General features: G+C 36.8%; 1 protein-coding gene across 2 annotated transcripts in view; it reads left to right on the top strand.

Annotated features, from left to right (window-relative positions):
- The window catches only part of NECAB1 (N-terminal EF-hand calcium binding protein 1), a 258,938-nt gene extending 233,699 nt beyond the window's left edge, over positions 1-25,239 (top strand). Inside the window, exons 10-13 of one of the 2 annotated variants that reach the window (XM_072603595.1) lie at positions 1,104-1,216; positions 18,061-18,138; positions 19,842-19,933; positions 24,255-25,239. In XM_072603595.1, coding sequence (XP_072459696.1) covers positions 1,104-1,216; positions 18,061-18,138; positions 19,842-19,933; positions 24,255-24,283 — 312 coding nt within the window. In that variant the 3' untranslated portion in view covers positions 24,284-25,239. Of the gene's footprint in view, positions 1-1,103; positions 1,217-18,060; positions 18,139-19,841; positions 22,378-24,254 lie in introns of those variants that run through there. The other variant, XM_072603594.1, reaches the window with a different exon arrangement.
- The last annotated feature ends 347 nt before the right edge of the window (positions 25,240-25,586 follow it).

The following is a 25,586-nucleotide window of genomic DNA, read 5'->3' as shown; positions in this document are numbered from 1 at the left end:
TTTCTCCATTACAGCCACTAGCTCTGAATTTATTCAGAGCTTTTAGGCATAATGTAGTTTTATGTGTTTTATGGTTTATTATTCTTATGGGGTTGGTGATGTGGTTTTTTTTTTAATTTTAAAGTTTTCTTTGCTCTTAAGCAGCTAAGTCTGAGTAATATAGAGCATATGATGCCAGTATATGGTGCAGGAAATGAAGACCACTCTCTTGAACCATAGTCCCATTGGGAAAGCAGTGACTACTTTTGAGAGACACAAGATCTTTTTTTCTTTACTTTTTTCAAACCTATCTGGATAGACTAAAGATTTTTAAACTGAAATCAGTCAGGGGTGTAGAATGAGCTCCCCCCTTCCCTGGAGGAAGTCATGAAAAAGTCTCCAATTTCCCAAGACTCCTAAAAGGGAAATTGAAGCTGTTTTACAAATGATACCCAGAGTTGGACCCTGATCCTGGCCCTCAGATATGATGAATGACTCACTATGGAAACAAAATGCCTAGGAGGGGCAGCTAGGAGGGGCAGCTAGGTGGTGCAGTGGAGACAGCACCACCCCTGAACTCAGGAGGACCTGAGTTCAAATCCACCCTCAGACACTTGACATTTACTAGCTGTGTGTCCCTAGGCAAGTCACTTAACCCAAATTGCCTGGTCAAAAAAAAAAAATTGCATCAGGAAAGGTGGCTGTACAGTGTCCTAAAAGTCTTAGTGAAGGATCACATTGGTAAAACTTAGCTTAAGCTTTGTAGCACCTTGTATATAAATAAAAATTATATCTATATGTGTATGCATATGTGTATGCATATGTGCACATATACAAATACACAGTATATATACATACGTGAAAGCATTACATAACATGTATATGTATATTTACATCTAAATGTAGATCCATGTGTGATGGCTTTTGTGCCATTTTATAAGTTATGGTTACCGTGAGGCACCAGTAACGCACAGAACATCATCACAAATGAGACCCCCCAGCTAACTGAGAAACAAGCATGGAATTGGAAGCAAACTTCAAAAGAGCGGGCAGCAGGCAGGGGGAACAGGCTAATACATCCACTGTTCCAATTTAATACCATAACCCAGGTCTCTCCCCCACAGCATATCCTCCTTGTTCAGCGTCAGATGTCTGTGGTAGAGGAAGACTTAGAAGAGTTCCACCTGGCTCTGAAACAGTATGTGGAAAGTGCTTCCTCGCAGAGTGGGTGCCTACAGTAAGTCATCTATTACATACCCAAGAGCTGGGCCAGGGGGGCATACAGTGCATGCCAGGTATTTCTTTTCATCTTCAATAAGGGTAGATACATGAAAAGCACATTTTTGAAAACTGACTCTTAGAAAAGTTAATGCTTAAGCCATGCTGACACTCAAGGCCTTGTCTCATGTTTCTCTTAACTAAACATTTCCTAAACTGTCATTGGTCTCTACCCTGATTTTATCATAAATTGCACATTTTTAGAAATGTGAGGCTTAGGGAATCAGGTGGAGATCAGCCCTTAGGGTTGGGTGAAAGAGAAAAAGAGAAGAGGTTTTGAGATCATCAAAGACCCATCTATTGCATTCTGCCAAGCCTGATGGAATGATGTTTAACTGTTCCTGGGGGATGTGGGCTATCTCAACCACAAGTGTACCCAGCTATGACTGTTCTCTTGGCAGCCTGACCCAGTAAAGATTCCAACTGTCATAAAATTGCAAAAAAATTTGCAAAATTCCCTCAGCTACTCCCTTCAAAAATGTTCTAACTGGTGTCCATCAGTCAGCACCTACTACGTGCCAGAGACTGTGCTAAGTTATGGGGATATGACGAAAGGCAAAAGATGGGCCTAGATCTCAGTAAGTTCACAGTCTGATGAGGGAGACAACATATAAACAAATAAGTGTAAAAGATCTATATGCAAGATAATTTGGAAATAACCAACAGAAGGAAGGCACTGGAGTTAAGTAGAATTGGTGTCTAGTAGAAATATTACAGTAGAAATGGCAGCTAGGTGGTACAGTGAGAACTAATAATCAAATCTGGCCTCAGACACTAGCTATGTGACCCTGGGCAAATCACATAACCCTGTTTGCCTCAGTTTCCTCATCTGTAAAGTGAAGTGGAGAAGGAAATGGCAAACCACTCCAGTATCTTTGCCAAGAAAACCCCAAATGGGGTCATGAAGAGTCAGACATGACTGAAAAAATGACTGAACAGCCAACAACAGAAAGAGTGCTAGATTTGTAATCAGAGGACTTAAAATCCTGCTTTTCCGATTTACCAGCTATGTGACTGTGGGCAAATCACAACCTCTCTGACCCTCAGTTTTCTCATCCATGAGATGAGGGGATTGAACTGTATGACCAGAAACCAAGGGAAACATTAACAAATGAAAAACCAGGAAATATATGGAGAAGGGATGGCATACAGTTTGAAATCCTATTGAATTTACCCTGTACATAACTGATGAAACACTGCTTTCACAAGATTATAATAATCATAATAAATGACATGTCTAGGACACTTTAACAGAGAGAAAGTCTCTATAGGATACTAGAATCAAGTAGACATGACTTCTATTGCAATCCTTGTCCTGTTATGGTTTTAATAACCATAATGAAATGGAAGCTTATTTCCTGCCATGAAATATAACAGTGTCTTCCCTTTAACAGAGTGGAATGGGCTAGCTTTGAGAGGTAAAAAGTCCCTTCTCACTGGAACTCTTCAGGTGAAGAATGTTTGACCACTTATTGGTTTTTGTTTTATTTTTATTTTTTTTTTTGCAGAAAGGACTCTTAACCAGGTGTGGATTAGATTAAATAACTCCTAAGGTTTCTTCCAACTTAAAATTCTGTGATTCTAGAATTTGAAAACTTGAGTTTTTTGGCCTCTCTTCTTTAGCAGAATTATGATTGTTAGTGGTTCTTCACTCATTTTTGATTGTTAGCAGTTTTTATTCATGTCATACTTTTACCATGATTATCCCAAAATAGCCACTTTTCAGAGACTGAACTTCAGAGAAATGGAACCTACACCAGAAAGAATACTAATCAGCCTAGTCAAACTCGATTTTCCACTTGTACCATGTGATTAGTTCTCTCGATGGTCACTAATGCTATCAGCTTTAGTCTAATTCAGTTCATATGATTGACAAATTCTTGGCTGATGATGAAGGTGTCTTTACATGGCTACGAATACCATCCTTTGCCATGTACCTGATTTATCCTCACTTTCCCATTCCCTTTCAGTGGACTGACTGCATTTTTAAGAGTCTTAAGTCTTTTTAGTACCAACCTCTTTCTTCTCTCCTTACTGTTTCTCTAAGTCACTGCTCCACTGATAGCCCTTAAGTACAGAACCCAAAGTAACTACCTTGATAATTCAGAGAAGTTGTTGCAGAGTCTTAAGCTAGGTCTCAGAGGAGAAAAGGAATTAAAAGCTAAGGTAGGTACATAAACAAAAATTATGAATTTCCAGGTAAGTAAAGTTTATAAATAGCTATAGGATGATCCTAAGGGTTCTGAACCATTCTGGATGTACATTTGTCTAAAATATATCACATATTTAACTTTGGTGAGTCAATACCATCATCAGGAATATAAATTATTGTTCTTCACATTAATGCAGCAATGGACTTAGAATCTGGAAGATCTGCATTCAGATCCTGAACTAGCTTTGTGACTCTGGGCAGGTCACTAACCTCTTAGCCTCAGTTTCCTCATCTATAAAATGGGAATAATAAGAGAACAAGAACTTACCTCCCAGAGTTGTTGAAAAAATCAAATGAAATATGTATGTATTAAACCACTATCCTTCAGGGTATCCACAAGGTCAAAACTTTTTATAACAATACTAAAATGTTTAATTTTTATTATGGTAAACATTAACAGATACAACTCACATAAACAAAAGTTCTTTTCAGGAAGGGGCTCTCAGTAATTTCTAAGAGTGAAAAGAAGTTCTGAGACCAAAATGTTTGAATACTGCTGTTTTATAGCCTTATCTCATTTTATTCTTATAGTATATATTGTATAGTGAAAATAGTATCCCCATTTTTATAAATGTCAGAGGAAAGATTGGAATACAGGTCTCACCTGACTTCAAGTTCAGCATTCTTTGCACTCATTTACTTTTCTGATTGTAATAGAATCACAAATTTAAAATTAGAAGGGACTTTAAATGCTTAACTGGGGCCCAAGGAGGTTCAGGGATTTGCCCAAGGTAACACAAGTAGTAAGTTGAATCTGAAGATTTGAAGTCAAGTCCTCTCAATCCTAGATCTAGTGTTCTTTTCACACTCTGTCAAATAAGGCTGTTGGTGTCGATGATCCCCTAAAGCCGTTTCCAGCTCTGAATCCTATGATGCACTGGATCAAGGAAGACTAAAAGGAATGAAATTTTCATAAGGCTAGTAAATAGCTTGGTAAGGCTCTCTCCTTGGTAAAATCTGAGGCTGAGAAAATAAACCACACTTCTGTTGCATCTTTCCTGGCTGATTTATACTAGACTAGCCTATGGGAAAAGATTCATACATACATATATACACATGTATATGTGTATATACATACACACACATATGTAAAACTTATAGAACAGAAATAACTGGGTGAAAGCAGTAAAAACAAAACATGGTTGGTTAGTTGTTGTCCTTAATATTCAGAGGACCAAAATAACATAACAATATCGAGGTCAATGTACAGTATGTAAGTTCAGGTGACCATTTGGGAGGAAGATGTCTCTAAATCTAAAACTTAAGTGTATTACAGTGTCACCTAGTGGTCACTTTTAGATAAATCACATTATTTAAAACAAAAAACTCAATGAAAAAGAATCTTTGAGTTTATCTAATCCAATCTCCTTTGCAGATCACTTCACCCTGTTTTCCTCAGTTTCCTCATCTGTAAAATGAACTGGAGAAAGAAATGACAAACCACTCCAGGATCTTTGCCAAGAAAACCCCAAAAAGGGTCACAAAGAGTTGAACATGATTGAAATGACAGGACAATCTGATCTCCTCATTTTACCGAGGAGGAACTAAGGCTCAAGGTCATATAGAGATGACAAATGGCTCCCAGATTTACTAATCTACAAATTAAGTAATGTAAAGTGTCTCTAGGAATGTGTGCAATCTACAATTTCCTGGAACATTCTTTATGCTACTTTCTCAAGACTTGCTCTTCCTGATCTTCTGAATGGAAGGATTATTCAATCTATCTCCCAATTAGTATAAATCAGTACATGATTTCCTTTGAAAGACAGCTTGTCCTCTAACTGGGCGCACCTAGAAAAGAGATTTGCTGTCTCCTTAGTACAACAATAAAGTATCTATGGCTCCCAACTACCCAACTACCATTCTCACATAGCTCATGTTTAGAAAAATATGAACTACATTAGATGAGAAACAAAGTCTTAAAAGTAAACATTATTAGATATTCAATTTATAGGCTTGAGCCCAGTGACCTACATCTGAAATAACAAATATCATGTTGCAGATGGAAAAATGTTCCACTGACAATTGACTACAACCAAAAATATTTAAATATTTTAGTATTTTAAATTATGAGATAAAAGTGCGTTTCCTAAATTTAAAATTAAGCATGTCAATGATCCATGTGTTACATCATAACAATTTTTGCTTTATTCAAACCACTTCTATAAAATTTCCAAAAATTGAAAATCTATGTACATTTATCTTGATGGTGAAAAATATCATTTGAGTAATATATAACTCACATTTATATGACATTTTATGTTACCATTTTCTTTATAACCACACAAAATACAAGTCTAATTATTCTCATTTCATAGAAAAGTAAAGGAAGCCCTGAAGACATGCAGCGATTTAACCATAGGTACACAGCTAGTCAAGGGACAAATACTGGACTTGGGCCTTGCTGTACCAGCTCTCCAGCCTCTACTCTTTCCATGACAGCACTTTGCCTTTCCTAAATATCTTATTTAAAAAAAAAAGATTAAGGGTGTAATAAGTGTTAAGTGATGCCCTTGATTAACAAGTCATTGGGAACAGAAATAGTTTTAACAAGAATCATCTTAAGTAAACTGAAGTTTTGGAGAAGTTCTGGTCTCCTTGGGATGGAACAATGGTGGTGAGAGTAGCGAAGGAGAAGAAGGAGGAAGAGGAGGATCGTTACAAGTAAAAGGACCAAGGCTTAGTTAGACTAAAGTGTGAGTCCTCAAAGCCCAGTCACTTACCACTAATTGCAGGAGGCAATGGCCAGGAAAAAGTTTTGTGCAGCCCCTTTTTATCCTGAGGAGAGAATTACATCAGGAGAGGCAGAGGTGTCTCTCAAGGGGCTTTCTGGAAACCTGTACCCTGACCCCCAAAAGTGGAGGAAAATGAGAGTATACCCAGTAGAGTCAATCAGTCTGTAAACATTAATTAAGCACCTGCTATGTGACAGGCACTGTGTTAAGGCAGTAGGCAGTCCCTGCCCCAAAGAGCTCACAGCCTATTGGGGGAAATAACACATAAAAAAGCAGAATGGGGTGAGGGGTGGGGGACACAGGAGGAACATGACCAAAGACCCAGAGAAGTCTGCAGCCCGTTGTGAAATGATGATGACCGTCCTAGGTGCCCTCTTTAAATGAAGGTCCTAGGAGGAACTCTCCACTGTCCACCCTGTTCCCTCTCCAATCACAGGGAAAAAGGGGTGTCAGGGGGAGAGGGTACTGAGGAGACGTGAGTGGCACAGTTGATGCTATGTTGCAAGACAATGTATTGGAGGTAAGGCAGCAGGAAACCACATCCAAGAACGTATCCTCGGACACTTCATTTTTACATTGATTAAAGTGTCTCTGGGAACTTTATCACTAGAACTCTTCACTAATAGAGCTATTGCTAAAACATTGTGCGTCAACAAGGTACAAGTGAAAAAAGCACTGGCCTAATTAGGAGCTTGAAATTCTGGGTTCTAGCCCAAGATCCCCAAGGCAATTTCTTTTTTTTTTAATATTAATTTTATTTATTTATAGTGTTCTACAATCACTACCATAAAACTTAGATTTTTTTTTTCCCCTACCTAACTCCACACCTTCCCCCTGAGAGAACATACAATTCTATATAGGATCTACACATACATTCCTATTAAATACACTTTCACTACAGTCATGCTGTGTAGAAGAACTAAAATGAATGGGAAAAAACATATAACAAACCAAAACATAATACACACACAAAAAAATGATCTGCTACATTCTGTGACTGACTTCCATAGTTTTTCTCTGGATGTGGAAGGCATTTTGCCTTTGAAGACCATTGGGAATTTTTTTTTTAATTCATTTCTTTAACTTTTAACATTCATTTTCACAAAATTTTGGGTTCCAAATTTTCTCCCCTTTTGTCCCCTCCCCCCAAGCCAAAACACTGAGCATTCTGATTGGCCTTATCACCAATCTGCCCTCTCTTCTATCATCCCTCCCTTCCCTTGTCCCCATCTTCTCTTTTGTCCTGGAGGGCCAGATAACTTTCTATACCCCATTACTTGTATTTCTTATTTCCTAGTAGCAAGAACAGTACTCAACAGTTGTTCCTAAAACTTTGAGTTCCAACTTCTCTTCATCCCTCCCTCCCCACCCATCCCCTTTGGGAAGGAAAACAATTCAATACAGGTCATATTTGTGTCATTTTGCAGATGACTTCCATGATAGTTCTGTTGTTTAAGACTAACTATATTTCCCTCCATCCTATCCTGCCCCCCATGCTTCTATTCTCTCTTTTGATCCTGTCCCTCCCCAAGAGTGTTGACTTCAGATTGCTCCCTCCTCCCATTGCCCTCCCTTCCATCATCCCCCCCACCCTGCTTATCCCCTTCTCCCCCACTTTCCTGTATCGTAAGATAGGTTTTCATACCAAAATGAGTGTGCATTTTATTCCTTTCTTTAGTCAAATGTGATGAGAGTAAACTTCATGTTTTTCTCTCACCTCCCCTCTTTTTCCCTCCACTAAAAAGTCTTTTGCCTGCCTCTTTTATGAGAGATAATTTGCCCCATTCCATTTCTCCCTTTTTCCTCCCAATATATTTCTCTCTCACCCCTTAATTTCATTTTTTAAAGATATGATCCCATCCTATTCCATTCACTCTGTTGTCTGTGTGTGTGTGTGTGCGCATGCGTGTGTGTGTGTGCGTGCGTGTGTGCATGTGTGTGTGTGTGTGTGTGTGTGTGCGCGTGCGTGTGTAATCCCACCAACTACCCAGATACTGAAAAGTTTCAAGAGTTACAAATATTGTCTTTCCATGTAGGAATGTAAACACTTCAACTTTAGTAAAGTTCCTTATGACTTCTCTTTGCTGTTTACCTTTTCATGCTCCTCTTCATTCTTGTGTTTGAAAGTCAAATTTTCTTTTCAGCTCTGGTCTTTTCATCAAGAATGCTTGAAAATCCTCTATTTCATTGAAAGACCAATTTTTCCCCTGAAGTATTATACTCAGTTTTGCTGGGTAGGTGATTCTTGGTTTTAGTCCTAGTTCCTTTGACTTCTGGAATACCATATTCCATGCCCTTCGATCCCTTAATGTAGAAGCTGTTAGATCTTGTGTTATCCTGATTGTATTTCCACAATACTTGAATTGTTTCTTTCTAGCTGCTTGCAATATTTTCTCCTTGACCTGGGAATTCTGGAATTTGGCCACAATGTTCCTAGAAGTTTCTCTTTTTGGATCTCTTTCAGGAGGGGATCAGTGGATTCCTTGAATACTTATTTTGCCTTCTGGTTCTAGAATCTCAGGGCACTTTTCCTTGATAATTTCATGAAAGATGATGTCTAGGCTCTTTTTTTGATCATGGCTTTCAGGTAGTCCCATAATTTTTAAATTGTCTCTTCTGGATCTATTTTCCAGGTCAGTTGTTTTTCCGATGAGATATTTCACATTATCTTCCATTTTTTCATTCTTTTGGTTTTGTTTTGTGATTTCTTGGTTTCTCATAAAGTCATTAGCTTCCATCTGTTCCATTCTAATTTTGAAAGAACTATTTTCTTCAGTGAGCTTTTGAACCTCCTTTTCCATGTGGCCAGTTCTGCTTTTGAAAGCATTCTTCTCCTCATTGGCTTTTTGAACCTCTTTTGCCAATTGAGTTAGCCTATTTTTCAAGGTGTTATTTTCTTCAGCATTTTTTGGGGTCTCCTTTAGCAAGGTGTTGACCTGCTTTTCATGCTTTTCTTGCATCTCTCTCATTTCTCTTCCCAGTTTTTCCTCCACCTCTCTAACTTGATTTTCAAAATCCTTTTTGAGCTCTTCCATGTCCTGAGCCAATTGAATATTTATTCTGGATGTTTGGGATACAGATGCCTTGATTTCTATGTCTTTCCCTGATGGGAAGCATTGTTTTCCCTCACCAAGAAAGTAACCTTCTATGATCTTTTTTTCCCCCCTTTTCTGGGCATTTTCCCTGCCAGTTACTTGAGTAACAGAAGAAGAAACTTCTGAGTTTCCTCTCCACACCCACCTTGCCTCCAGTTCTACCCAGCTATGCTTGGGGGCTGCGATTCAAATGCTGCTTCCCAGCCTCAGGGCTTTGAGCAGGGGTGGGGCTGCTATTCAGTGTGAGATTAAATTCCAGTGCTCAGGTAGGGGCAGGGCCGCCACACAGGTTTAGTTCCCTCAGGGGGTTTATGCAGAGACCTTCAACAATGGATCTGAGCTCCTGCCTACTTTGGAGCTGCCGCCTCTGCTGCTGCCTCCAGAAGGGGCCTGAGTTATGGGGGCACCCCACTCCCCTGTTGGCAAGCTGAAAAGACCCTCTCACTGACCTTTGGCACCTGTGGGTGGAGGGACCTGCACCGCTGCTGGAGATTCTGTCCCTGAAGCCTGCTCAGATCTGCTCCTCTCGGTGCTGCGTGGCCAAGGCAGGGCTGGGCTCTGCTCAGAGTCAGGTGCACAATGGATCTTTCTTGTCAGTTTTTCAGGTCTCTCTGGAACAGAAATCTCCTCCACTCCATTGTTCTGTGGCTTCTGCTGCTCCAGAATTTGTTGGGAGTTCTTCTTTACAGGTATTTTATGGGCTGTGGGTTAGGAGCTAGCATATATGTATCTTTCTATTCTGCCATCTTGGCTCCTACCCCCCAGGAATTTTTTTTTTTAAGTCTTTGCATTGCTATGAAGTTTCAAGTCTACCAGAAAAAATACTTGCAAATTGTGGTCACTGCTGTGCACAAAGTTCTCCTGGTTCTGCTCCTTTCACTCAGCATCAGTTCATACAAGTCTTTCCAGGCCTCCCTGAAGTTTTCTTGTTCATCATTTCTTATAGCACAATAGTATTCCATTACATTCATATACCATAATTTATTCAGCTATTCCCCAATTGATGGGCATCCCCTTGATTTCTAGTTTTTGGCCACTACAAAGAGTGCTGCTATAAATATTTTTGTACATGTGGAACCCTTTCCCATTTTTATGATCTCTTGGGGATACAGTCTTACAAGTGGTATTGGTGGGTCAAAGGGTATGCACATTTTTGTAGCCCTTTGGGCATAGCTCCAAACTGCTTTCCAGAATGACTAGATGAGCTCACAGCTCCACCAACAATGAATTAGTGTTCCAACTCTCCCACATCCTCTCCAACATTTATCATCTTCCTGTTCTATCATGTTTGCCAATCTTATAGGTGTGATGTGGTACCTCAGAGACGTTTTGATTTGCATCTCTCTAATCAAAAGTGATTTAGAGTATTTTTTCATATGATTATAGATATCTTTAATATCTATAATTGCCTGTTTAATATCTATAATTTGCCTGTTCATATCCTTTGACCATTTATCAGTTGGGGAATGACTTGTATTGTTGTACATTTGACTCATTTCTCTATATATTCTAGAAATTATGCCTTTATCCCTGAGATTAGCTGTAAAAATTCTTTCCCAATACACTACATCCTTCTGAATTTTGGTTGCATTGGGTTTGGTTGTGCAAAAATTTTTCAGTTTAATGTAATTAAAATTAACCATCTTGCACTTCATAATGCTTTCTCTCTCTTCTTTAGTCAAAAATTCTTCCCTTCTTCATAAATCTGATAAATACACTATTCCTTGCTCCTCCAATTTGTCCATAGTATCAATCTTTATACCTAAATCATGTACCCATTTGGACTTTATTCTTGTGTACAGTGTCAGGCATTGGTCTGTGTCTAGTTTCTGCCACAGTATTATCCAGCTTTCCCAGAATTTTTGTTGAACAGTGAGTTCTTATGCCAGAAGCTAAGGTCCTTGGGTTTATCAAACAATAGATTGCTATATTCATTGCCTACTGTGTCTTGAGTACCCAGAATATTCCACTATTCCACTTGTCTATTCTTCTGTTTCTTAGCCAGTACCAAGTGGTTTTGATAATTGCTGCTTTTTAATACAATTTGAGATCTGGTAGAGCTAGGCCACCTTCCCTAGCATTTCTTTTCATTAGTCCCTTTGATATTCTGGACCTTTTGTTATTACAGATGATTTTTGATATTATTCTATCCAGTTCTAGAAAATACTTATCTGATAGTTTAATTGGTATGGCACTAAATAAGTAAATTAATTTAAGTGGAATTGTCATTTTTATTATATTGGCTCAGCCTATCCATGAGCAACTGATACTTTTCCACTTACTTAGGACTGACTTTATTTGTGAAAAAAGTGTCTTGTAATTGTGTTCATATAGTCCCTGGGTTTGTTTTGGCAGGGAAGCTCCTGAATATTTTATAGTGTCTACCCTAGCTTTAAATGGGATTTCTCTTTCTATCTCTTGCTGTTGGACTTTGTTACTAACATATAGGAATGCAGAAGACTTGTAAGGGTTTATTTTTTAACCTGCAACTTTGCAGGTTTATTATTTCAAGTAGTTTTTTACTTGAATCTCTGGGATTTTCCAAGTATATCATCATATCATCTGCAAAGAGTGATAACTTAGTTTCTTCTTTGCCTATTCTAATTCCTTCAATTTCTTTATGTTGTCTAATTGCTACAGCTAACATTTCTAGCACCATATTGAATAATAGTGGTGATAATGGACATCCTTGTTTCACCCCTGATCTTACTGGAAATGCATCTAGCTTATCTCCATTGCATACAATGCTTGCTGAAGGTTTTAGTTAGAGACTGCTTATTATTTTATGGAAAGTTCCTTTATTGCTATGTTCTCCACTGTTTTGAATAGAAATGGGTGTTGTATTTTGTTGAAAGCTTTATCTGTCATCTATTGAGATAATCATGTGATTTCTGTTAGGTTTGTTGTTGACATGATTGATAATGCTAATAGTTTCCTAATATTGAACAAGCTCTGCATTCCTGGTATGAATCCTACCTGATCATAAAATATTATTCTCATGATAAGATGCTGTATTCATTTTGCTAAAATCTTATTTAAAATTTTTGCATCTATATTCATTAGAGAAATTGGTCTATAATTTCTCTCTCTGTTTTGGCTCTTTCTGGCTTAGGTATCAAAACCATATTTGTATCATAAAAAGAATTTGGGAGGACTCCTTCTTCCCCAGTTTTCAAAAATAGTCTATATAGTATTAGAATTAACTGTTCTTTAAATGTTTGATAGAATTCACTTGTAAATTCATCTGGCCCTGGAGATTTTTTCCTAGGGAGTTCATTGATGGCTTGTTCAATTTCTTTTCCTGAGATGGGGTTGTTTAAGCATTCAACTTCCTCTTCTGTTAATCTGGGCAATTTGTATTTTTTTAAAATACTCATCCATCTCAGATTGTCGAATTGGTGGGCATAAAGTTGGGCAAAGTAATTTCTAATGTTTTAATTTCCTCCTCATTGAAGGCGAGTTCGCCTCTTTCATATTTGATATTAGTCATTTGGTTTTCTTCTTTTTTTTTTAATAAAAATGACCAATGGTTTATCAACTTTATTAGTTTTTTCATAAAACCAACTATTGGTTTTATTTATTAGTTCAATAGTTTTCTTAATTTCAATTTTATTAATCTCTCCTTTGGTTTTCAGTATTTCTAATTTAGGATTTACTTGGGGATTTTCAATTTGTTCTTCTTCTAGCTTTTTCAGCTGCATGTCCAAGTCGTTGATCTCATCTTTTTCTATTTTATTCATGTAGGCATTCAAAGATATAAAACTTCCCCTAAGAACTGCTTTTGCAGTATCCCATAAGATTTGGTAGGTTGTCTCATTATTGTCATTCTCTTAAATGAAGTTGTTGATTGTTTCTATGAGTTGTTGTTTAGCCCACTCCTTTAGGATTAGATTATTTAGTTTCCAATTATCTTTCTATGGCCTTTTATTACATATAATTCTTATGCATTATGATCTGAGAAGGATGCATTGACTATCTCTGCCTTTGTGCACTGGATTGTGAGTGTTCTCTGCCCTAGAACATGGTCAGTTTTTGTATATGTGTCATGTACTGCTAAGAAAAAGGTATATTCCTTTCTATTCCCATTCAATTTTCTCCAGAGATTTATCATATCTATCTTATCCAGTTTTATTTGCCTCCTATAACCTCTTTCTTGTTTATTTGGAGGTTATATTTATCAAGTTCAGAGAGGGGAAGGTTGAGGTCCCCTACTAGTGTAGTTTTGCTATGTATTTCTTCCTTCAACTCCTCCAATCTCTCCTTTAACAATCTGAATGCTATACCACTTGGAGCATATATGTTTAGCAATGATATTGTTTCATTGTTTATGGTGCCTTTTAGCAGGATATAGTTTCCTTCCTTGCCTGTTTTGATTAGAACTATTTTTTCTTTTGCTTTGTCTGAGATTAGGATTGCTACCCCTGCTTTTCTTACATCAACTGAAGCACAATACATTCTTCTCCAACCTTTTACCTTTAGCCTATGTGTATCTTGTTTCAAATGTATTTCTTCTAAACAACATATTGTTGGATTGTGGTTTTTAATACATTCTGCTATCCATCTCTGTTTTATGGGAGAATTCATTCCATTCACATTCACAGTTATGAATACAATCTGTGTATTTCCCTCTATCCCTTTCCCCCTTGTTTATACTTTTAGTTCTCCCTTCTCCTCCACAATAGTTTTAATTTTTGACCACCGCCTCCCTCAGTCTTCCCTTCCTTCTTTTAGCCCCCCTCCTTTTTACTACTCTTTACTCCCCTTTTCCATTACTATTTCTTCCCTCCCTTTTAACTCTCCTTTCCCTTTCTTCCCCCTTCCACTCCTATTGCCTATAGAGCTAATTAGAATTATATACTTAAGTTTATTGTTCCCTCCTTGAACCAAATCAGATGAGAGTACCTCTCAAACAATGCTCATCTGCCTCCCCTCTTGCCCTCTACTATAATTTTGTACTTTTGCCTGTGATGTAATTTACCATTTTCTTCTTACTCTTTTTCACATCTTCTGTTACAATCCCTTCACATGCTTAAATAATACTTTTATTATCATATCATTTACTTTATACCCATTCCCTCTATGTATATCCTTTTTATATTTCATAATAGATAGGCAATTCTCAAGATTAACAGGTATCATCTTTCCTTACAGGGAGGTAAACAGTTTGCCCAAATTGAGTAATAGTAATAGAATTTTCTATTGAGTTCTGGCCTTTTTGTCAGAAATGTCTGGAAATCCCTTACTATGTTGAATGACCATCTGAAATGCTGAAATGTTATGCTGAACTTTGCTGGGTAATTGATCCTTGGTTGTAGTCCCAGCTCCTTTGCCTTACGGAATATGGCATTCTAATTCCTTCGATCTTTTAATGTAGAAGCTGCAAGGTCCTGTGTGATCTTGACTGTAACTCCTCAATATTTGAATGGTTTCTTTCTGGCTTCCTGTAGTATTTTCTCCCTCACTTGATAGTTCTAGAATTTGGCAACAATATTTCTCGGGGTTTTTAGTTTGGGATCCCTTTTGGGAAATGAACAGTGGATTCCCTTGATGACTATTTTGCCTTCTGAATCTAGCACTTCTGGGCAGTTTTCCTTGACTTCTTGGAAGATACTGTCCAGACTCTTTTTCTCACTATGGCTTTCTGGTAGGGCAATAAAGCTTAAATTTTCTCTCCTAGATCTATTTTCCAAATCAGTTATTTTTCCAATTAGATATTTTATATTTTCTTCTATCTTTTCATTCTTTAGATTTTGTTTGACTAATTCTTGATATCTTACAGAGTCATTAATTTCTACTTGCCCAATTCTAATTTTTATCAAATTGTTTTCTTCAGTTAACTTTTGCATCTCCTTTTCCATCTGTCCAATTATTTCTTTTAAGGAATTATTTTCTCCAGTTAGTTTTTGAACTTCCTTTTCCATTTGTTCAGTTTTCCTTTTTTAAGAGACGTTCTCTTCATGGAATTCTTTTTTCATGCTTTTAAAATCATTGGCCAGTTTCTCTTCTATTTCCTTCTTCAGCTGTTCCAGGAGAGCTGTTTGTGCATGCAAACAGTTCATAGTCCATTCTCAAGTTTCAGATGGGAGGACAATCTCACTACTGACCTCTTTAGTATTCATGTTTTGGTCCTTGTTCCCATGGAAAGATTCTATGGTTTTTTCACCCTTGCTTTGCTTTTTCTTGCTCATGATTGTGTGGTGTGGCTTCTGGGTCTTTCCAGTTAGAAGCTGCAGAACTTGGGGTTGAGCTGACTGGTTTGAAAAAGCTAAGGGCAGGTGCTAATTTATCTTTTTGTTTTGTGTTTCCCCAATCAGACCTGGGGCTGGCTTGTTAAGTTGGGGGAGAGGTGGTCTGGTCACAGGAGATCTCCTCAGCTGAGCTGAGGCAAAGGCAAGCTTAGGGGTTGGTGATCCCAGCTGCCCTATTGTCTTCCCATTTCCCCTGGAGTACTGAGACACACCTGGATCCTAGTGTGAGTTTCCACCCTCTCTGTGGCTCCTCTCCTAGGGCTGAGGCTCGCCTGGGTCCTAGTGTGAGTTTTCAACCCCTCTGTGGTTCCTCTCCTAGGGCTGAGGCTTGCCTGGGCCCTAGTGCAAGTTTCCACCTCCATTGGAGCTCCTCTCCTAGGGCTGAGGCACCCCAAGTCCTAGTGCAAGTTTCTACCACCCTGGGGTCCCTCTCCTTCCAGTTCACCTCTGCCAGAGTAAAAGGAATCCTCCTTAGCTATTTTCCTAGCCTCAGGTGTTATGAGACTGTTTGCCCCATCAGCTGTTCCCACTGATCCAGGATTTTTCTGGGGAAATATTTTATGGTTCTTTTGAGGTCAACAAGGGGGGAGGAAAGAGCATTTACAGTTCACTCCACCATTGTGGCTCCGGGAAGTTCAAGTGCCCCAACACAATTTCAAGGGAAGGCTGGATGATCACTAATTGGGGATATCCTAGATGGGACTCTTGTTGTGGCTCAGTCAGGTCAGATTCTTTGTGCCCCATTTGGGGTTTTCTTGGCAAAAATACTGGAGTCATTTGCAATTTCTTTCTCTAGTTCATTTTATAGGTGAGGAAGTGAGGCAAACAGGGTTAAGTGATTTGTCCAGGGTCACATGACTAATAAGTGTCTGAGGCCAGATTTGAACTCAGATCTTCCATACTCCAGGTCCAATGTTATCCACTGGACCAGTGAGCTGCCCCAGAGGGGATGTTCAGTTAGGAATAGTTTAGATGATTTCGGAGGTCCATTCTAACTCTTGATGTTCTTTGGTTTGGTGATGTTTGACCTCAGGCAAGTCATTTCCTCTGGACTTTCAACTGTAAAGTGATAAAGCTGGGCTCAGTTACATCATTCCAGATCTAAAACCACATTTCCATTAGAACATAAGCTCCATGAGAGTAGGGATTATTTCAATCTTTATATCCACATCACATAACACAGTGTCTGGTATATAGCAGATGTTTAATAAATCTTTTCTAAGATTTTACTACCTAAATTTTAACTTTACTGGCTATAATTTTTATTAGCTAAATTTGTGTAGCTAAATTATAAGTTTCTTGAGGGCAGGGTTCATGTCTTATTCACCTTTGCATGTATAGCAGATAATACAGTGCCTTCCTTACATCTAATGAATACTGAATAAATGTTTCTTGACTATGGAGTCACACAAGATGTTTTATTCTCTGAATTCCTGGCTGGAACACTCACATCAATGAGTCAAACCCATGTGAGCATATATAAATTATACCCTAATTATAAATATGTTTATGCTATCAGATGCTTCCGATTTCAGGATTTTACAGTTTTTAATTGCTCATATTTCTTCACTAATAATTATTGTATAGTCAGAACTGAACAGTGAACAACAAATTGGAAACAAGTAGCTTTCACTAAGTCTTGAAGATTTTGTATTTACACCTCATGAAAATGGAGGTAGGAAGCTAAATATTTAAGATTTAGGGGGAATGTTGTCTTCCAGATAATTATATTGCAGTGAGGCCAATTTTAAAACTCCAGGACAACTTTAAAAAATCATTATAATTGTCTTATCCAGACAGAATCACTATCACAATGTTCCCATAATAGGAACAAAAGCTAACCTCAGGATCTGAAGGTTTTGAGTATGCCTCTGTAAACAAATTGGTATACCGTATGAAGATAATGCCGTTTGTCCCCAAACTGCTCAAGCTAGACTCAAAACCAGGTAGTCACTTCTGCAACAGAGGAGCTCCAATTCTTCCAATTTAACTTGAGTTCCTGTCTAGTCTAGGCTACCTTCCAATAATTTAAACCGAACAATTTAGAGTCAAAAAGCTACCATGTGTGCTCTCTGAAAAGTTGTGATTCATTTCTCCCAAACTGCAATTTCATGTAGCAACTTTTCTGTAATTTATAATCTTCAAGAGTTTACTGGGTACTAAGCAATTAAGTACATATCCCCTGCCCACATAGCTAGAATGTCAGATTCAAGACTCAGGTCATCTGCCCTCTACACCACACACTACTTGTAGAGACTGTCAACCTGATCCCAAAACAGAAAAAGTTTTAAAAAACACCATATAGGTATCTGGAACAATGTTTAACTTAGTATTTCAATGCATGCACCATGATTGAGATCATTCTCTTCCCTAGACCTGTTTCCACACATGTAAAATGGGAATGCTACCTTGCACTATTTATGACAAAATTTTTGTATACATGAACTATGATTATGACATATACAGATATAGTCGTTTCTAACAGCTAACTGTATTTTTCTTTTTTAATTCAGTGTTTCTATTCAGAAGCTTTCAACTGAATCCCGCTTTATAGTTTATGAGTTCTGGGAGAACAGCAGCATGTGGAATAGGTAAGTCAAGAGTGAGTTCAGTTTTTAATATATAGACCAAAAAAAGTAGGTATGGTTTCAGAAGTACTGGAAGATACTTCTATTACCTGGTATGGGGATGAGCAGCTATGAGGAATGAAAGAATAAAACTGGGGCTAGTAAAAGAAAAAAAGAATCATGTACTTTATTTTGCCTAGGGATAGCCCTGTAAAAGATATTATAGTTGTTTTTTTTAATGAATATCCCAAAACTCCACCCAGGTCACCCAATCCAGAGGCTTCTGAGAAAGTAAAAATGTCACATGGAAACAAAGTGAAGACATCCCAGCATTTTTGGAAATTCATGGTTTCATATTCACAATTTTCTTACTTTTCTACATTCTCCATCAATGTTTCCTTGATCTTGTCGCCACATGGTTCCCTGGTTTTGAAACAAACTTATTATAGTAGGAGAACAGCTCAGATTTTTCTTTTTCATACAAAATATAAGAAACCACATCTACCTCCAAACACAATTTAACTTACATATGTTTGCTGTCAGATGTGGAATGGATTTTATCTAGTTAAAACCCATTTTGCAGATGAGGACATCAAGTCAGGATTATTTACCCAAGGTCATGAAGGCAAACAAGTGAGAAGAACTGGAATTTGAACTGAAGCCCTCTGACACTAAATTCCACATTCTTTCCACTCTTTCTTACTACCTCCTACTCCAATACTTCTGGTCTTGTGAAGGCCATAGGTCCTCAAAGGTTAACTAGTTTTGCCATGTTCTACCAACCTGGAAAGGTTCCAATATAGGTCTGGTGACATGTTGCCTTTCTCAGGAGTCTAACTAAACCACAAATGCTACGTCTCAGGTGATTTTTTTTTTAATGGCCATAGCACCTCATGGAGATTGCCTATGGAGGAGTGGCAAATCATGTTGCACTCACACCAATATAATCATACATCCTTTAAGGATTTGAAGTATAATGTATATAGCCACAAACATTTTCCTCTCAGGTTATATAAAAGATTAGAGAACGAAGGCTGTCAATTTAGAAAAGCATGGGTCTTTTTACCACAGAATACACTGAAAAGGATCACAAAATTCCACTTATTTCAGCCTCTTGCCTGCTAGCCTATGAAGCAAAACAAAATAAAAAAATAAAAACTCCAAGGATGAAATCCATAATCTCACATGGTCTTTGTTGTTTGTGTCCAACACTTCATGACCCCATTTGGGATTTTCTTGGCAAAGATACTGAAATGTTTTACCATTTACTTCTCCAGTTCATTTAACTGATAAGGAAACTGAGGCAAACAAGGTTAAATTACTTGTCCAGGGTGACCCTGCTAGTGTCTGAGACTAGATTTGAACTGTGTCTTTCTAATTACAGGTCTGGCACCCTATCCATTTCATCACCTGACTGCCAATCTCATATGGTAGAGCGTGCCCCAATATTAATTTAGTCAACGTTTTCCACTTGCTTAAACTTATAGCTTGCTAAAACTTATGTGAATTACCTAGTGTTCCACCTTTACAAGAGAATTCAGATTCTCTTGATGATTATCTTTCAAATATCAGTAGTCTTGCAAATCAAATGATCCTCAAAAAGTCCTGTTATTCAGCTTTTTCATATCTAATCCCAAGGTGCATATGACTTCAGCCTCTGTTGCATTTTATTTTGGAAAAATTAAAAAGATAAATGAAAATGCACTGACATGTAATTGTTTATACAGCCACCTTCAGATGAATTACAGCAAGGCATTCCAAAGGAGCAATGTGGATTTCTTGGAAACTCCAGAACTCACGTCTACTATGCTAGTTCCTGGTAACTATGCTGGCTTTACCTTGCTTAGCTTTTCCATGTCATTTTATCTTCCCACCCCCAAGTACTATCACTTTTCTCCATACCATCTAGTGATTTATTTTTCATATCCTTTCCCTCCAACTCAAATGTCCATTTAGGAAAGGCTTTCTCTATGATTCTTAGAATTATCAGGAATCAGTACACGAGCAGATGTTTCTTTACAAAATAAGAGTAGCTTATTTTATATTCCAATATAGGTCAAATGGTATTAGAATAAACACCAAGGGATTTTCCAGTTCTCTCATAGTGGAATTTTATACAGTGGATTAGGTGATGGGCTAGAGTTTGTAAATGTTATGGAAAGATTTTCATTATAACTATTTGGTGAAATGGAATTTCAAACATATAGTTTGGAGGGAATGAGAAAAAAACCTCAAAATATATAATATTTCAAAGATTTCAGACCTGTCTTAAGCTAATTTGAGCCTCACCCTGAAAGCACATATAGAATCTCTGGAGCCTGATAATTAAATCTGTCTGAGATCCCTTCAATACAGACCTTGTCTGACAATTTTTATCTGTAGGGCCTCAGTTATAGGTTCAGTATTGGCCTAGAGGAAACAAACTCAATGAATGCAGAGTTCTGGGTGTTCTCTCTAAATATCAAGTATAAGCTTCAAATAGCAAGTTATCTCATGTGGTTAAATGAGTCTGTGGCTTAGTCATTTGACTCACAAATCTCAGTACTCTGAGGTTTAAGGGAAGGTGAAGGTGAGAATCAGAGAAGAAAGTAAACAAGACTCTAAGATTGAAATTGTTCATCTTTGGCATAACTATATTAAGCTTGAACATTAAAACATAATGTAGTACATTGGGGGCATGAGAAGAGAAAATTTGTAATGTAGATTCACTTTCATGTTTTATAATTTTTCCACACATTTGTGAACATAATGTGTTAGCTGATAAATTTCTCGGGTAACTAGTGGCTATCTTTATAGCTGAAGCATATCTTTGGGATAGCTGGAACATCCTAGGAGTCCCAATACAAGTAGTCCTTTACCTTGACCACTATAGCCATTTTCTGCTTCCTACCACCTAGTTCAAGCAATGCATCAGAGAAAGAGCAATCAATCAACAAACAACAATTCATCAAGCACTTACTTTGTGCGAGGCACTGTGTTAAGGCTGGGGATATGAAAAGAGGTGAAACCTGTGCTTAAGGGGGTTACAGTCTAACAGAGGAGACAACATGCAAACAAATACATACAAAGCACGCTATATACAAGGACACAAACAATTAATACAAGGAAGGCATTAGAATGAAAAGCATGGGGAAGGCTTCCAATAAAAGATGGGATTTTAAAGGAAGTCAGGTAAGTCAGTAATTGGAGCTGAAGACAAAGCATTCCAGAAATGGGAGAAAGCCAAAGAAAAAGCCCAGAAAAGAGAAGTGGAGTATCTTGTTCATGGGACAGCCAGGAGGCCAATGTCAATGGACTGAAGAATATATATCTGGGAATAAGGGTTAAGACTGGAAAGGTAAGAGAGGGCTGGTTTATAAAGGGCTTTAAAGGCTAAGCAGAGGATTTTATATTTGATCCCAGAGTCAACAGGAAGTTTATTGAATAGTTTATGATAAGACCTGTGCTTTCAAAAAAATCACTTCAGTGGCTAAATGAAAAATGATTATAGTAGGGAAAAACTTGGTGCAGGCAGACCCCAAAAGCAGGTTATTGCAATAGCTCAGGCATGAGGTGATGAAAGCCTACATTAGAGCGGTAGCAATGTCAGAGAGAAGGGATGTTACAAAGGTGAAATTACAGGCCATGGCAACAGCTTGGATATGTGCTCGGGTCAAGAAATGAATGCCACAATGAACCATGTATTGCTATTATTACTGAATGCCTTATGAATTATTGATGACAACTTGGTATGTAAAGTAAATATAAAAAGAAAAACTCAGAAAAAAGAGAAAGGCAATGAAGGATTTTGAAAATTAAGAATCTGGCAAGAGCATAGAAATTTGAACAAATCTAACAGGTTTCTTGGTTCAACTACTTCAAAGTAAGCCATTTTCAACCAACTATTAAGATATACTATTGTCACGCTGTCACCTTCTAAAAAACTGCAACCAATAAGCATTTATTAAGCACCCACTATTTGCCAGACACTATGCTAAGAGCAAGGGATATGAAGAAAGGCAATAGCCCAACCCTCAAGGAGCCAACAGTCTAACTAAATCTCCTCCTCCTTCACCTTCAAATAAATGTTATTTAATGCTTCCTAATTTCAACTAAGGGTATTCCAAGTTAACAGATGATGAAGAGGAAAAGTCAATCTTGGTCAATACTAAGGTGGTTCACCATTCTGTACCACTATTTTCAAAACTTTAATTAGTTTTAAATAATTAGATTTCCTACTAGGTTTTGCTAAGCTAGTTTAGTATTAATTTTTATACAGTTATATGTTTACCATGCACAATAGCTTAAGGAAATTTGGTATAAAGGTATGAATGCCAAAATTTCCATTTGAAGAGATATACCTTTTGTATTAGCTATTTTAAAAAAAATTACTGTCCATACAGTATTTATTAGGAATTAGGAATTATAGGAAATAAAAACATTTGACAAATACAGAGACCATATATACACTTATTATATATAATAACCTCATATTAAAATGTGTAAAAGATAATAAGACCACCATTAACAAACAGTTGAGAAGCACAAAATACATATTTTATGTGATTCTTTAAACCCAAGAAGCAATCTTATTTTCAATAAAAACAGCTTTCTCCCAAAACTTCTAGCTGGGTTGCTTAAGCTGCATAAAGGGCAGCTAGGTGGTGCAGTGGATAGAACACTGGCCTTGGAGTCAGGAGGATCTGAGTTTAAGTCCAGTCTCAGATATTTGACACTTAGCTGTGTGACCCCCAGCCAGTAAGTCATTTAACCCTGACTGCCTCGCCAAAAAAACAACACAAAACTAAGTTGCAATATAAGGAAATAAATCAATTCTATTACAAGTATGAAATTACACATTAATATTTATTTTACTGGTTTATAAATACTATAAGTGCTACAGGTCATATTTTGTGGGTAAAGTATTTGATATGTTGCTAACTGTGAACCCTAAAAAAGACACACAAGAGGATAGCCAAAGGTGGACATGCAGAAGATACTCATTATTCAGAACAACCAATCATAAGCCTTTATATCTGGTTCTATGCTATGTTACATGATGCACTAACTTTTTTTAATCTTTCTGTACTATAGTGGTCTCTGGCCCTCCATTTCAAGTACATTTATGAAACACCTCACTTTAAATGATTCATGAGTACAGAATTTGAAATTTTACCACTGATAAAGTTAGAATATTAATGTATTTTGCACAATATGAATACTCAAACTTAAGTAATTTTCACGTTGAAGTCATCACATTATATGGAAATTATTGGTATTCTGAGATATAAAAGGTTAATAACTCTATTAGACACCTTAAATAATATATATGTATCAGTACATAGAGTTTCTGCACAGGAAGTTCCTTATACAGAGGAAATAATAGAACTGGTCCAAAAATAATAATAGTAATAATTCATGCCACAGAAGTGTGAAAACTGTTGCATTTGCTTGTGGAACAAGAAGATCTTTAGGCAGAAGAAAATTCCTGGGTAAAGGAAAATATAAAAGCATTACTGACAGTCTAGTCATTAATTCCTTTTTTGATCTGTTAGAGAATTCCCTTCCATTGTAATGTGAACATATTTCTAATTCAAATTTGAACTTAATATGAGAATTGAAGATACAAAAATTTCACTTAAAACAAACTTTTCTGGCATTCTTCTATGACTGATTCTGTTAGCTTTGTTGTTTTTTTTTTTAATGTTACTGTAACATACTGAGTTCTGTGGGGGAAAAAAAAAAAAAACATGGTCCCATTTTCAAAAAGCTTGGAATATCACTAGATGGAAGACATACCATATTCACATGAACCAGTCAAGGCAAGATAAAATTACATGGCAAAAAAACATGAAACAGAAAAATGCCCTAGGTGACCAGATTAGAAACAAAACAGACCTTGACGAAGTATTCTGGGAAGGCTTCAAAGAAGTAAGACTTACACTTATTTCTATTATTTAATTTACATATAAGCAATTATATATAACCCAAACAATGTGGAGCAAATGTTATTAATGAACTTGTTTATTAGCTTCCTTCCTCTATATCAAAGAAGAGTAGCTGAAATAATTTATTCATACTCACATACTGATATTTCACAGAGAAATAAATTATCAAGTATCAAGTTGACTTCATTACTAAAATTATATTTTTCCTTTCAGCTTCATGGTGGGTGCTGAACAACAACTAGATGCCTTCATTGTTCAAGTAAACAATGAAGTTTACATTTAACAAACATTACGTAGTAATCTGTGACTATTAATCTACTATATATTTGAATTCAATGTTCCCTTTAACATGTACTTTTTTCTAACCTGTGTTCTAGTACTTCTTTACTTGAGCAAATTTTATCTAAAACTTAAAAACTTGATTCTTCTGTTAACTATTTTCATGATAATTATGTTGTTTATAACTGTCCTAAAATACTCTATGGTTTTCAAAAGTACGGTACTTTTCCAAGGGATAGATATAAAAAATTCTAACATTAAGAATATATTGTAGAGCATTAAAAGGAAATTTAAGAGGAATTATTTTACTTCTGCATTGGACAAACTCTTTTTTGGTCATATATTGTTAAAAATGTTAAATCATGTTATTTGTGAACCTGGATCTCCTGTGTGAATGACTTATTCTGTATTGTACTGATTTTCTACTTCTATTCCAAGGTTACAGACACCAAAATGTGTGTACTTTTCCTGTATTACTCAACTAAGTTAATGCATAGAGCATAAAATAGATTTTGATGTAATCTGTTTGTCCATTATCAAAATATGAGCCAAATCTTCCTAAGGTGTAAATAAACAATTCCTTGATATGTCAGAGTGCCATTTGGTAAGGAACTTTTTAAGTAATGTACCTCATGAGTAATATGAGTAATGTTGATTTAGAGTTAAAGTAGCTTCCAACTAAGGAGTACTTGGCACAATCTAAAACCTGCTTACAAATTAGGCATATTTGGATCCAGGGAATAGTTTATACTTTAGGATAATTTGGCTCAAAATAATACTGTGTTTGATTATAGCATGTAACTGGTGGGTTAGTATTCTAATGTGAAAAAAAACACTTTAAATTTCAGCTGACATAAAAATGCTTTAAACATTGAGTATTAACCTAAGAAAATAAACCAATAATGTGAAATATAAAAAAGTCGAGTGAAATAATAAAGCATCAGTCAATGGGGGAATCACCTAATACAATGATAAAAATTTAACTACAAACCTCCTGTCTTCAGCAATATAATCCTTCTATTCCTTAAAATTTATATGCTATTCTTTGCAAGCTCATAAACCACTTTTACAACTAAAACTCATCACACAGAAAATTGTTAAAAAATTATATACCACTCATTAGGATTCTTTTCAACTTGTTATTCTTTGGGGGAAAGTAATTTAAGGTGAAAATTTTCAATCATCTTTTCATCCTTGTAGAATTCAAATAGCTAAATTTAAAAACTGCTTTTGAAAGACTATACAATTATAGATAACAGAAACACC

The sequence above is a fragment of the Notamacropus eugenii genome, chromosome 4 (genome assembly GCF_028372415.1).
Source record: "Notamacropus eugenii isolate mMacEug1 chromosome 4, mMacEug1.pri_v2, whole genome shotgun sequence".
Classification (NCBI taxonomy): Eukaryota; Metazoa; Chordata; class Mammalia; order Diprotodontia; family Macropodidae; genus Notamacropus; species Notamacropus eugenii.
Note: the sequence above shows the minus strand (reverse complement) of the source record. Positions and strands in the feature narration are given on the sequence as shown.